This window comes from Zeus faber (genome assembly GCF_960531495.2).
Source record: "Zeus faber genome assembly, chromosome: 15".
Classification (NCBI taxonomy): Eukaryota; Metazoa; Chordata; class Actinopteri; order Zeiformes; family Zeidae; genus Zeus; species Zeus faber.
The window spans coordinates 10,351,964-10,365,678 of NC_137194.1; the positions used below are offsets into that span (position 1 = coordinate 10,351,964).

The window sequence follows — 13,715 nt, forward strand, 5'->3', positions numbered from 1 at the left end:
TTTGAGGGTTATAGGATTTGTCTTAGTGCCTCAATTGGCCAAATTAGGGCGAACAAACCGGACTCTGTTGTTTAGGCAGATGATGACATCTAGTGTTTCAAATCAGCTATTTCAGAGGTGTTCACCATGACTCAAACAACAGATTTGCTCCCAAATGGCTTGCCATATTTTGCTCAGGAGTATAAATCAACTCAAGGGTTAATTGCTGCATCCAGAATGGTGTTTGGTCGGCTACAGTGCTTAGGTGTCGAATCGCTCGCCGATGCTGCCATGGCTACTTTTTTTACCCATCTATCAACAGAGTGTTGATACAAAAAACCTTTGCGATTATTACTTTATCATCTTTAAGCGTCAACTTACTCGTCAGGGATCCATGTTGTTCTCCACACCACGAGCCAGAACGCCGCTCACACTCGCCCCCTTCCAGGGGAAAAGGCTGGAGTGGGACTGGGGGGCTAAGCAGTGAGACTTGGAGGCCCGCGAGGGCGAGGGGCTGAGCGCCGGCGAGACCCCGTTGGTCTTGCGCTTCTGCGCCAGACTCCCCTGGTCCAAGCCCGCAACCTTCCGCTGAGCGGCCGGGGCTCTCGCTCGGCTGCGGGGGGAGTGCTGAGGTGGGCGCTGCGGCACGGCGAAAGGGGAACGCCTCCCCGCCGTGACCGGTGAGGGCGAGGCCGGCTTTGCCTGTAGCGCCTGAGGAAGACATGGCTTTCTTCCCAGGGAGAAGTGACCATTGAACGGTGCTGGAGACGAGGGGACTCTGGCAGTGGGCTGTGGCTGTCCCTTCTCGTGGAGCGGGAAGTCCCTGATCGGTTTGGAGGACGGCTCCCTGCTGCCCTGCGACAGCTTGGTAGCTTTCTGAATCTTCTGCCCCCTCAGGTCCGGCCGCTCCTCCCGCAACTTGCCCCCTCTGAACCCCGCCGGGCGGTCGACAAGATTTCGGGTTCGGCCCATCCTGGGGCCGGCGGGAGAGAGAATAGAGGAATGTGGTTTGGTGCTGGAATGGACTCGCTGGCTGCTCTTGGTCTCTGATTGTCCTGAGGTGGAAGAGGAAGCTCTAGCTTTGATAGAAGTGGTGGCATTCCGCGACCTAAGACCTGTAGATACTTGAGGTATTTTCCTGTGGAAATATAAAAAGAGAAATAAGGGGAAAAAAAAAGCTGTATTTTTTATAATCTGTCATCACAGGAGAAAAGATTGTCAAAAGATACAAAAAAATACAAGATCCACTAACTCCGATGACATTAACTGAGGCAGCATCCTGTTTATTCACCTTTCATCTCTTCATGAAGTACAAATGGAATATGACACCATTAGGCTTATATTATGATGGTGTCATAAAATTAACAAATTCACAATTAAATTTGACTGCAATTATTTGTATGATTGTCAACCAAAATGTTGTGCCCATGAGAGCCTTCTCTGCAGGGTTCTTCTGTAGGGTGGATGCTAGCCCACCCTGGTTTGGACTATGGCGCTGTTAAAAAAAGTGGACTCTCCTCCTTACATCACGCCGCCACCCTTTACTTCGCCATTTCCCTTACTTCCACAGATGAGCGCTGATGTGCTGCTCCACCATGGCACTGAGGGCGAACCGCAGGTGGTGCAGCCGCCGGTCAAAGGTGAAGACACTACACCCCAACGTGCGGCTTCCAAAAGTGCAAATCTACAAACAGGACAGAACAGCACGCCGAGCGGCAAAGTTGGCTTCCATCCAGTGCATTATAACACTCTTGATAACAGAGCCTTACCTAAAAATGATTATAGCCACTGTGTATGCAAGAAAAGACTTCCTGTGAGGTCATAAAGATGATGTCATCACACTGCGTGAAGCGCAGGTCAGCCGTCTAAGAACAACTAGTGTAAATAGTAAGCTTTGGATCTCACTCCGAGGGGTTTGGGATGCCAGGGAGTGGCGGGTATATCTGTGGCATCCTCCTGCTCCTCTGCTTCGCTCTCCTCGCTGGACAGCAGACTCTGGTTAAAGGGGTAGGGAGGCTGAACCTCAACCTCCACAGCACCGTCGCCATCCTCCTTTGGAGCGATTTTCAATGACTCCCTGAAAACAGAGGACAACCGTCATTAAGTGCAGTTCAATATGGGAAACATGGGCAAATACAGTATTGTAACAGTGCATCTAAACTATTAAAAATGCCAGCCCCGTCAAATCCATCCAACAAATATATCTCAATTTTTGGTAGGAGAGTTTAAACACAATGCCTACGATAACATTTCTCAACAATGCTGATACAAATTTTCACACGGGTACAATTTTAGTGAAATGGAGGCATGTTTTCAACACTTAGATCCAAGTCAAATCAAACATTTTGGCAGATATTGACGTCAGCAAATGGGAATAATTAATTTGTCATGCACCAATTTACTCGTGCTAAGCATTTCTGACAGAAAAGCCGTTGTTTTCCAGGTGGATTTGAACATATCAACCACACCTGTAACACACCATTTAAAATCAACATATTTAAAACTTTGGAGACTTTTTGTGAACCATGTGTTGATACCTGAGAAGTGAGCAGCTTCTGCTAAGGCTGCGTTTGTTGTGTTGGGAAGGTGGCGTCTCCTGAACGGCCTCCAAACGTGACGGAGCTCCCTTAGGCGTTTGGGGCTCCCTGCTGGGAGGACGCTTCTCCACATCACGACCCAAAGAGCCCATTCTTTGCTGTGCCACCAACTGGTCAAAGGTCTTACTCCTGCCGAAAACTTTCCGGCGCTTGTGGATGGAATGTATCTATGGTTCCGGGAAAGGGAAAGAGGAGTAGGGGAGTAAGCTGTAATTTTTCCAAGTAAGCTGTCTTATGGTGTTGGATTGTTCTTTGACATTGCTGCAACATTGAGCTGCAGATCTTTTTACGTATTTTGTGTACATGTTCTGATATGAAGCTTGGACGACATATGATTCCTCAAGTTTACTTTGAAATTAATCATCAGATCTATCGGGGCAGTCATTGTTGAATGAGCGCAGTAACAAAGATGTTCACTCGCCAAACTCTACACATATTACAGGCAGGCATGGCTGCAAGGCTGGTTGATGAGGTGGTCATACTATTAAGAAGGAAGGTGGATTACTGAGGAGGACCTAGGTGCTGTCCTATATTTTCCAATTGATATTAGTCTGTAAACACTGTAAATTGGAAAGGTGGGCATAATCTTGAATATTGCTGGCAAGTGTGCCCCTTGCCAGCAGGAAACAATGAGGCATCATTCTTTTCCCAGGCTCGAAAATATAAATAACCCTTATTAAATTTCTTCCCAAATTATTTTATGTTGCGATATTTATGTTTGCAGGGCGCTTTGAGCTACATTAGTACAAAAGGTGCTATAAAAATAAAGTTAAAATAATCAAGATATAACATCATTATTAGTGTTGTTGTTATTATAATTTTTAATTGTGTAATACACAAATCGATACCTGGAGTTGTAGATATATTATAAATGGGAAATGGGCCACATTTGGGTTAATAGGCCCCAAGGCTACGTGAGGAAGCAATAGAGGAGTTTACATTGCACGTTAGCTGTCGGGTGCACAGCGTCTTCCTGTCTGGATCCAGAACCCCACAGTGTTTGTCCAGATCACATTCTTTCTCTGGAGAGTGAAAACAAACACAGTAGCCGGTCAGCAGGCCACGGCAGGCAGATGATCTGTGGCGGCTGAGCTGAATACATAGCCGTCAGATTGCCGTGCAGTTATTGTGAAAGTAATATGTTTAGCCATAAATAAGTAATTACGATAGAACCGTGTAGTGTCTGACCTAGGCAGTCCTGTTAATGTAGATGTTGAAAACACCTTGAAAGGCCGATGGTGTTAAAGTAAAATATGAAAGATATATGAGGCCAAAGTACCAACAGCCCCCAAATGAATCACACACTTACTGTTGACTTTTTTGTAACTTTGGCTGCAGGTCCTTTTAACCCGCAGTGGACTGTTTGCCTCATCTGATTGATCAGCCACAGGTTTCTGCAGAGCAGGTTTCTTTGAGAGAGAGGAGGAGGCGGAGGAAGAGGAGGAGAGTGCACCCAGGGGCAGGGACTCTTCATGACAAGAAGGAACCCTGAGGTGACAAGTGGAGGAGGAAGGAGGTGGGGGAGGGGTTTCCTGAGGAGAAGTCTCAACTTTTGTAAGTAAACTGCAGAGATGGTAGAAGAAAAACAAAGACAAATGATGGATGAGACACACATTGGCAGGACATTTAGGTATTATCCAATAACTAAGGTGCAGATCCGCTATCAAGCCCCTGCAAGATTTGGAATAAAATCCACAAAGGCCTCATTATGTTCCAAACTGTAAAATCGTCAACTTTTCAATTAAATAAGGAATACTTTTACTTTTTTTTTTCCCCCATAAAAATGGACAAACAAACTGAGCTAATGTTGCATTCCCATGCTTTCCTTTTACAATCACCCAGGTCACCATTAGAAGGAGAGTCATTAAAAGAAGGTTGCCATTAAACACTAGAAGAGTCATCACCTGACGGCTTCTTTCTGTGCTTTAGCGGGTCTGTGTTGGGGGTTAGCTGATGGTGCCGATGAGCCTCTAGCCTCTTGCTGTCCTCCACCCTTCTGCTGCTCCCGGGGGGAGAGGATGTTGAGCTGGTGACCTGGCCGAGGTCGCTGCTGGGGGGCCAGGGTGGAGGATTGCCCACATAGCTTAGTGAGGGGGCCGTGGCGTCTCTCGCAGTGCTGTTCAAACGCCTGGGGTTTGACCACCTGGCCACAGTCGCTGCACACCACCAGGTAGAAGTCATCAAGTGCCGGGCAGCACCCGAAAATTTGCATATCTGTAGAATAAAATGCAAATAGATGTATTACATTTCAGAAGAGAGGGGTAGTGGAATAACAGCTTGAAGAGTGGATATATAACGTTTTATGAACAGCACCTTCTTTCCTGAGGGTCATGGTCTCTTGGCCTTTATTCCCATACAGGCCGCATTTGTCTTCTTCAGAACCAGACGAATGCAAAGCAAAGCCATCTGGTGTAGATAAGATGACTTCATTAATCCCTGGGAGAAATGCAGGTGTTAGAAGCAAAACTGTGCTTCAAGAAAGTCAAGAAAGGGATAAAACATTTGAAGGAAGTAAATATGAATATGTACACACGAATATAAACAGAAGATAACAGGGAGTAGCACCTGTACAGATGTTAGCTAACTAACCAGTGAGGCCAATATGCAGTCAGGTGTGAATCAAAAATATGTAATTATAGTGCTGTTAATACTCTGATAAGTGAAAATATGAGTATATGTACATCCATAAACTATATTGTTTGTGTATATCCACCCATAGTATTGTGAGATACTATAGTATTTCGGTATAAACAGCGTAGAGCAGTATAGTAGTGAAAAGGTGTGGCAATAACAGCACTCCCAATAATACCAACAATAATAAGGGCAAGAGTTCCAATGGTAATAATAGCAGTGGTAATAATCGTAGTGCCACTAATAATAATAACAATACACAACGGTACGCAAACAATGGGTATAAACACAAGAACAAACACCAACAGTCGCGTAATCTAATCTTTTCCTCCGTGTCATCCAGGACGCCGTGTACGCCAGTGAATTGACGCGAGCCCCAAACGCACCCGGCGCTAGGATCCGGGGGGGTCTTTGTTTGGGTCCGTGTGTCTGTGCGTTGCCGGAATAAATCACAGTCTCCGACGACAGCGCACACTGGCAAAGGCGGGCCCCCGCGGCGGGGCACGGCACTCACCTTCCGCCGTTAAAAGATTGAGCCGGTCTACCCAGCAGCTCCAGTTCAAACCCGCAAAATCGTCGAGGTCCGGATTTCGCCGATCCACAGCGGCCATTGCGACCCTTGCGCGCTCGCGAGTTGACGCCATCAGTTCACGCGCTTCCTCCTCGCGTGACGTCATGACGTCATTGTTTTGTTCTGTGAAAAATTAAAAGTTGTATTATTTTTAGCAATAATACATGTGTATTTATTTTTTAAGCAATAACCAATACATATGAATTTATTATTGCTAATAATACATGTTAATAATATATATATATATATATAAATAACATTTAAACAATAATAAGGTCATTAAATAAAGGTAATGGCAAGTATGACACCTAAAAAGTACAAGAAAGTTTGGAGTGTGCAAGTCTCTTGTTAGAAAACAGCTCCCCAGCAGCGCGCTCGGCCTGGTCACCCGCTCACCGTTCATGGTATTTTCCTAAAATATCTTGATAACCATGTCGGTTGGCCTCTGGGTTCAAACAATGTTCCTGTGGAAGACGAACAACTAAATACAGGTCTTCACTTCATGTACAGCAAAATGCATCTACATATCATCAGGCAGTTATGGAAATGGATGCAAAGCAATACAATTGATAAAAGTTCATCCAGGGAAAGGAGATACAAAGGCATGTATGTAGTCAAGGGACTTTAATTAGTTTATGAAAAATGCAGATTAATATGCTTGCGAATGGTAGAAGACTCTGTAACACGCTTAACATTTTCTCACACAACTCATAATTTAACCACAATCCATATTAATACAGGATGAAAAGCAAAAACATGAAATGTACCATTTTAATACATTTTACTTCAGCTGACTAATTGAATGTCCTTATTTAGATCATATTTATGTCTTTAAATTTAACAAGACTTAAAGTAACATGCATTAACTTTTTCTAAGAACCATGCCTTCGGTACAACAGATACACAGCTATCAGGTAATACAATGTAATAAAAGGTATTACAAAAAAAAGATAGCATAAAATAATTGCTTTTACACACAAAAATAATCTCAATTGGCATTTGAGCAAAAAAGCTTTGCAAAAAAAAAAAAAGCATTCATGCTTAGTTAGGTTTATTCAAGTTAAATTCAAATGTGTATGTTAGAATTAAATTAGTTTAGATTTTCTTGATAACCAATTGAAACTTTTAATTTCTGTTGCAATTTTCAACACAATATTGTTCCTTTTTTAATTTATGAAAACTAATATTGATGTAAATACATTTTAAAAGTGCTCTAATTGGCTTGACACTTTTTTTTAATCTTTAATTCACCAATTGGCAATTACTCACAAGGGACATCAATCCTCAATCCTTCACAACATAATCTTCAAATACCAGTTCTTTAAATAGCTGCAGCTTTGACTTTGGTAACAATTGAAAGGCATTTAGAGATGATGCTGGCTGAAATGTAAACTAAGACAAAAAAACAAAATGTCAATCAGTTCAGCGCAAATTTTAAATGCATAGCTCAAAATGTAGAACCGTTTCTGAAGACAACACAAAATGATTTGACACTTCTGAGATGAGGAAGGTCGGTGGTTAGGAGGGCTGGACTCCTCCCTCTGCGTCTGCAGGCTTATTGGTCGACTTGTGGAAAGGCGTTTCCTTGAAAATGAACCAGCAGTTTCCTCCCCACAGAATGAGGTTGAGGAAGCCAAAAATCTGCACAGGGAGATTCAATTGCAAACGCAGATTGCATTGAATAAGAAGAAAGCAATAAAATGTGATTAACACACATTACAGTTAGCAATTTTGGAACTTACCACGGAGGCATTAAGTCGGCCCATGTGTGGCACACTGCCTGAGGTGCACTTGTTCACACTCTTGCACTCGGTAACAAAAGTAACAATGGTGGAAGGACTGGTGGCCCACTTCACATCAGTCAAGCCTTTTCCCCAAGCTGAAGAGGAGGTCAACCACAGAAACGCCAGGGCTGCAGTCAAAAGCAGGTCCTTTTAGCCAAACAGGAGAGAAAAAAAAATAAAATAAAAATTAAAAAAAATCACACGTAATTAAAAACCTATGCAAATAAGTGGATATGGATCTGTTGATAAATGTAAAACCGGATTCTCTCTTTGTAGTTTCAAGTGGATGACAACTTGTCAAGAGGAGGACAGTTTTAATTTGCACGGTGCTGTTAAGTGGCCGTTCGCTGACCTGCAGTCAGGCTCCAGAACGGGACACCACAACGTAATTCACAATTTCAAAACCAAAGCACAAACAATATTCATGCAGTGGAACCCAGAAGCCCAGATAACTTATATCGAGTTGACATAGCACTTCTGAAAACCGGTACCCTCTGATCTGACTTCCCCATTACAGCCCTAGGACCAGGCATTCACGGATCTGACCGCGGAAACATACCACAACGGGGCCACGGCTGGACTGTCTGTACACATGCTGGTAGCCCAGGTAGAGGACGAGCGTCGCAGTGCTGTACAGAAAGGAAAACACCCCAACGCAGACAAAGAACTCCGCCGAGGATGAGTGGTCTCCAGTCAGGAAATATTGCTTTGTGCCATTATCGACTAGACAGGTAGGGACTTTATAGGGGTGTTGCGTCAATCTGTGTGAGGAAGGGAGAAAAAAAAACCAAAACAAACAAAAACACCGCCTTAGGTGCTTTCATTCTTACACACGTCTCAGTTTCAAATGATCCCTAATCACGACATACTGTGGGTACGACTGCTTTCACAAACCTGAACGGATAGTTAAAGTCCGCCTGCACTTCCTGGATGCTGCTGTTTCCATGGCACTGTATATTAATGCTCGAGGTTCCAGCGTAGCCCCCGGTTGTAGCGAAGGCAAATATGGCGAATACCTGCCGGCAGAATCCAAAAAAAAAAAAAAAAAGGTCTCAAGCAAATAAATGACAAATAAAGGAGTGAGGAGTGCACCGTGGGGCATTCACGCACCACACCCCCATGAGGGGGATGTCATAGAGGGATCATGTTAAAGTGACATCACACGACACAGTGGACACATTCTGACGGAGCCGTTTGTGAAGAATTTCGAAGCTGGGAGACTGCAAACCGGCGAAGTCGCACTTCATGCAAACAATGACAAGATACAGACACAGGTCACAAGACAAAAAAAAACAAAACAAAAAAACAAAAAACAAAGGTCCAGGCTGTTGCTCAGCCCGGAACAACACAACTTGCCCATTCCAGCAGCCTGATGAACGCCAGCGGCTCCTGAAGGGGTCCCAGGTCCGGGGTGAATCCGGACGTCATGATTTTCTGACACACGCACGCACGCACACACACACACACACACACACACACACACACACACACACACACACACACACACACACACACACACACACACACACACACACACACACACACACACACACACACACACACACACACGTCGGTCAGGAGTTCACTCGGAAAAGTTACCAATCTCGCATGAGCCGTCGCGCCCCCACACTCCCTCCGCCTCGATCGATAAACATTGTTACCCGAGCGACGCCTTCCATCGTCCGTCCAGAAAGAAAGCTCGTTGCTCGTTAACGTCGGACGCGCCTGTGGTCTTTTGTTTTGTGACTTTTCTTCCTGTGGAACCGCTTCCCTGGAACTCGTCGAACTCTCGCTTCCAACTCGTCGACTTTCGCTTCGTAGTAGCGGCCACGTGACCAGGTGACGTTTATATGCTGCGTTCCAGCGTTCCGCGCCGCGGAAAGCGAAACGATCGGGTGAGAAACGATCGGGACTGACTTCGATCCGAAACCACCCGTGTTTCATAAGCTTTATAAAAAAAATAAAAATAAAAAATAAATAAAAAATAAAAGAAAGACGTCATTGTTGCGTTTGTGCACGAAAATATGCGATGGGACGGGTTTGGCTCAGAAGTGATGATTTTCATATCGGGAGGACCGACTTCCGACTTCCGCTTGAATGCAGCATTACGTCGTTTTGCGGGCGCGGTTCAAAGTCCCGTCAAAGTGACCGCGTGTTGCACGCACGTCGAGGCTGTTGTTTCGTCGTCAAACACGCGTGCCCCCATGCAGTCCGACCAAATAATCGCTTTGCGGGAATGGCCTGATGCCTGTGCAACCGCTTGACTTTTCACCACTTTACGCGGACGCTATAGATCATTACAATCTTTTTGGGGATTCCTTATCTACATCACAATATACGATCCACGCTCGGAAGTGAACCGCCCCTGTGACAACACCGCGACCAGCGCCCGCCATAGATAAAAAGAACAAAACGTTTTCGATTCAAGAGGTTACTTGTCACATACATATACATACGGTCATACATATATACAGTGACATGTCACCCGGTGATTACGCACAATAAGCTCTAAAAAATACTAGTAACACTAAAATGTGTTTTGGAGGTTTAAAGGTAGTGCATTCGAACGTCACAAGAGGTCCCCATTTCGGCTTATCCAAAGCAAAGTCAGCGCCATGACCCCCACAATGCCCTCCTTTGAGGTAACTCGACCCCATTCATACGGAATCACTGGACGCTATTTCTCAGGGTCGCTTTTTCAACATTCTCTTTTGTCACACGCACTCATACAAGTACGGTGCCGTGGAATGACAGAAGAGCAAAGTCCTCGCGCTGTGCAAAACAGCCAAATAAAAGTAAAAAAACATATATATATATATATATATATATATATATATATATATATATATATATATATATATATATATATATATATATGTATATAATATATACATATATATATATATATATGATTGTTATAAATTCTTACACAGAGGAAGGTTACTAATTTTCAGATTCTGAAAAGGTGTCAGGAAACGCCCTTAACCTGTTCTACCACATCTCAAGTCTTTTTTGGTTTTGGTGGCCTGACGTCTTCCTGGCCAACTTGTGCAGCTGGCAGTGCGACAACAACACGTGATGGGCATAACAAATTAGGTTACATCTTCTCAGTTACCAGTGGAGTTTCAAGTTGTTGTGCTGGTGTAAATATGTGACCTGATATGATATCCCATCTGCTCAGACGTTTGCAACTCTGTGCAATCACATTAGAAAATTTGATAAAGGACCGAATACGATTCAATGCAACCTTCAAAATTCTTGTATCATATTTCTTTCTGCAATGAACTGGAACATCTAACCCATCTCTATTATTACTGTTATTTGGGCTGTGTAAATCCCACATTTTCTGTCATGCTGTAATCCTATCTCACCAGACTAAAGATATACTTATACAATATGGCTATACCCCATATTCACTTTACCAGCTTATTACATGTACTATTATTGTACTTTTGCTCAGATTTTAAGGAGTCCAGCCCCGAAGGAGCAATAAAAAACTGACAGTGGTAGGCTATGGATCTCATGGATCTGCTGCACTCACAGACAAGATAAATAAAATGTGTATTAGTGCCAGTCCCGACATGCTGTCGTCCAAGCTTGACAGATCAGTCCATTATTGTGGAATAATTGAGTAGAAAACTGTGTTTTTTTTATCATCGCCGCTACGCACGCGCATGTGCAGATGGAGACTCGCACAGGTTACATGATTGCACTGCAGTGTAGTGATTGGTCAAAAACCAGGTCCTCACCAAGATGGCGGCACGTGCAGATGTGACTGAAGTCAGACTTTCATGGATGGATCCGACGAACCCACAGACAATTTGAATAAGATTTGTATTCGGGGCAGTTCTAACATGGCGTCGTTCGAGTTTCACCAGATCGGCGATTCAGTATTGTGGATGGAGTTTGTGATCAACAATGATTACCTGACCAAGATGGTGCCATGCATAGATGTATGGTACAATGAAGAAATCGCTGCGTGCATGTGCAAGTTCACGGAGTACACAGATCACGAGAGTCAGTTACCCAAACCGTACCAAGATAATGTCAAGCACAGATATAGTCTCAATTGGACTTTAACTAAAGGAATATAAGATAGAAAGTCTCAACCATACAAAGTTAGAAAGTGACTTTTATTTGTATAGCTATTATTTTATTACAATCGACCTTCATTATGTTTTAAAGAAATTGTGTTTTTGCCAATTTCATTCTGCCATGCACTCCTTGTTGTATGGTGTGAATCACAATAAAGTTCACTTTGACACTTTGATAGCGCAGCGTGTTAACAATCATAAATATATACACTTCTGAGGACAACTGGCATGCACCAGGGTAAGTTCTACAAAATAAAAACCCAATAACACCACTGTCAGAATTTATTGACATTCCAGAGATATCTATGTATACAAACTTCCTGAATTATCATTAAAGGTAACAATAACCATAAGCGATTACATAACAAAAGGAATGTGTATTTATTCTGTATGTAGTGTGTGCTTTTGTAAATTATGTGTGTTTTGTCATTTAGGTCATTGCTGTTGCAACTCTGGAATTTCCCTTTGGGGATTAATAAAGTACCTTTATCTTTATCTTATCTTATCTTATGTGTTTTGAATTTTCATTCTTTCGGTGTTTTGGATTCCCTTCCAAATGTCTCATAGAAGCCCAAATTCCAAGGCAGCAAAGAAAAAAAACAACAAAAAAAAAAAACAATCTTCAACACTAAAACCTAAAAAAAAAAAAGACTAAAATACTTTCTGAAACCTCTGAACTCTGAAAACTGGAAAAAAAAACCTCTTAAAATAAAAAAAAACCTGAAAGAACAACTGGAAAAACGCCTACGGAAGTTGCTACAAAATCTCTTACAACATTTAATACAGATGAAGTTCCTTTAAATATACCTGTTACTCCACACATCTCGGTGATAAGAGATTCATTTCATTAAGGTGATGCAGGGGTTGGAGAGTCCGGGAACAAAGCGTGGCTACTTCCACGTCACCTACACTGAGAAAAATATGGTCACTAACATTATCAAAATTGACATGGGTGACACAGCAACAACAACTACACCACATAATGCCGAAGAATAAGTTGTTTCTTCACATTAAGTAAAGATGGCCTCATTTGTGATACACACCAAGTCTTAAATGTCACACTACATTCAAACACATTGCTATATTTTGGCCTTCTCATGTTCCGCTGTTGTTCTACTGCTCAATAAAACATTTTCCTTGCACTAGTTGCTCATGCTTTTTCCTCCATTTGGACTTCCCTGCTACCCTTTCACCTTGAATCCTCCTACAAAACTGGTACACAGTAAAGTACAAATTCTGACAGTGCTGTTGTTGGCTTTGTATTTCGTAAAACTTACGCTTGTGCATGTCGGTTGTCCTCAGAAGCGTATATATTCATGACATTTAATACACTGTGATGATAAGATACAAACTCTTTACCATAAAAAACTACAAAGCAACAGGTATAATTTCATGACTATTAACTTATATTATGTTTGAAAACAACCTGAATTGTAATTACTGGTAACTATAACTATAAGCAATTGCATAATACATGTATTTATTGTAGCTATGTTTTGAACTACTTTAATTATTTTTGTGTTTTTGGTGTAGCCTACTACACACAATTATTTTCATCATATATCCTCTACAATTGAAGTCAGTTAAACAACTTCAGTTCAACTTCAACCTCAGTTTATTTATTTATAGGTCTATACAATACATTAATATCGTCAAGGCAGTTTTCTGTTGATTTAAAAAGTGCCTTAAAATAATTATGTTCCCAATAATGGATCAGTAATCTTGATCAATAATCTGGATCAAATTATTGACCACAATAATCGTGCTTCTCATTTTAGCCATCATCGTACAGCCCTACTTCAGAATGATAACCACCGTTAATTGCGGCCTAGGAATATAATTACAATTACACCGTAACCAGGCCTGAACAAGTTAACTTCTGCAGTCACAAAACACACCAGAACAGAGAGTCGAAGCAGACTCCTCCATTGAACTTTAATTAAGGGTGACTACCCTGGACCCTGCGTCTTGCTGCCTGCAGCTATATTTATTATATTTAATCTTTTTGCCGAGCGTTGAGCATAAAGTGTCTGAAATATGGCAACCGCAGTACACACAG

The 13,715-nt window shown here is 42.5% G+C and overlaps 2 protein-coding genes across 2 annotated transcripts; both read right to left on the reverse strand.

The window, feature by feature from the left end:
• Nucleotides 1–714: 714 nt before the first annotated feature.
• Nucleotides 715–5,818, reverse strand: atxn7l2b (ataxin 7-like 2b; the record flags this gene model as incomplete). The annotated part of the gene is made up of 8 exons (XM_080014587.1): nt 715–1,117; nt 1,542–1,663; nt 1,885–2,056; nt 2,517–2,743; nt 3,516–3,598; nt 4,569–4,790; nt 4,890–5,012; nt 5,722–5,818. Coding segments are annotated over 8 exons (1,449 nt in total), but the record flags the coding sequence as incomplete, so codon positions are not given.
• A 569-nt stretch (nt 5,819–6,387) lies between these two features.
• Nucleotides 6,388–9,374, reverse strand: sypl2b (synaptophysin-like 2b). Its single transcript, XM_080014956.1, has 6 exons — nt 9,224–9,374; nt 8,919–8,996; nt 8,457–8,578; nt 8,122–8,323; nt 7,521–7,709; nt 6,388–7,419 (listed from the first exon to the last, which is right to left on the reverse strand). Exons 1-6 carry the CDS (start codon nt 9,239–9,241, stop codon nt 7,297–7,299), a joined length of 732 nt encoding a protein of 243 aa, XP_079871082.1. The 5' UTR covers nt 9,242–9,374; the 3' UTR covers nt 6,388–7,296.
• Nucleotides 9,375–13,715: the final 4,341 nt, after the last annotated feature.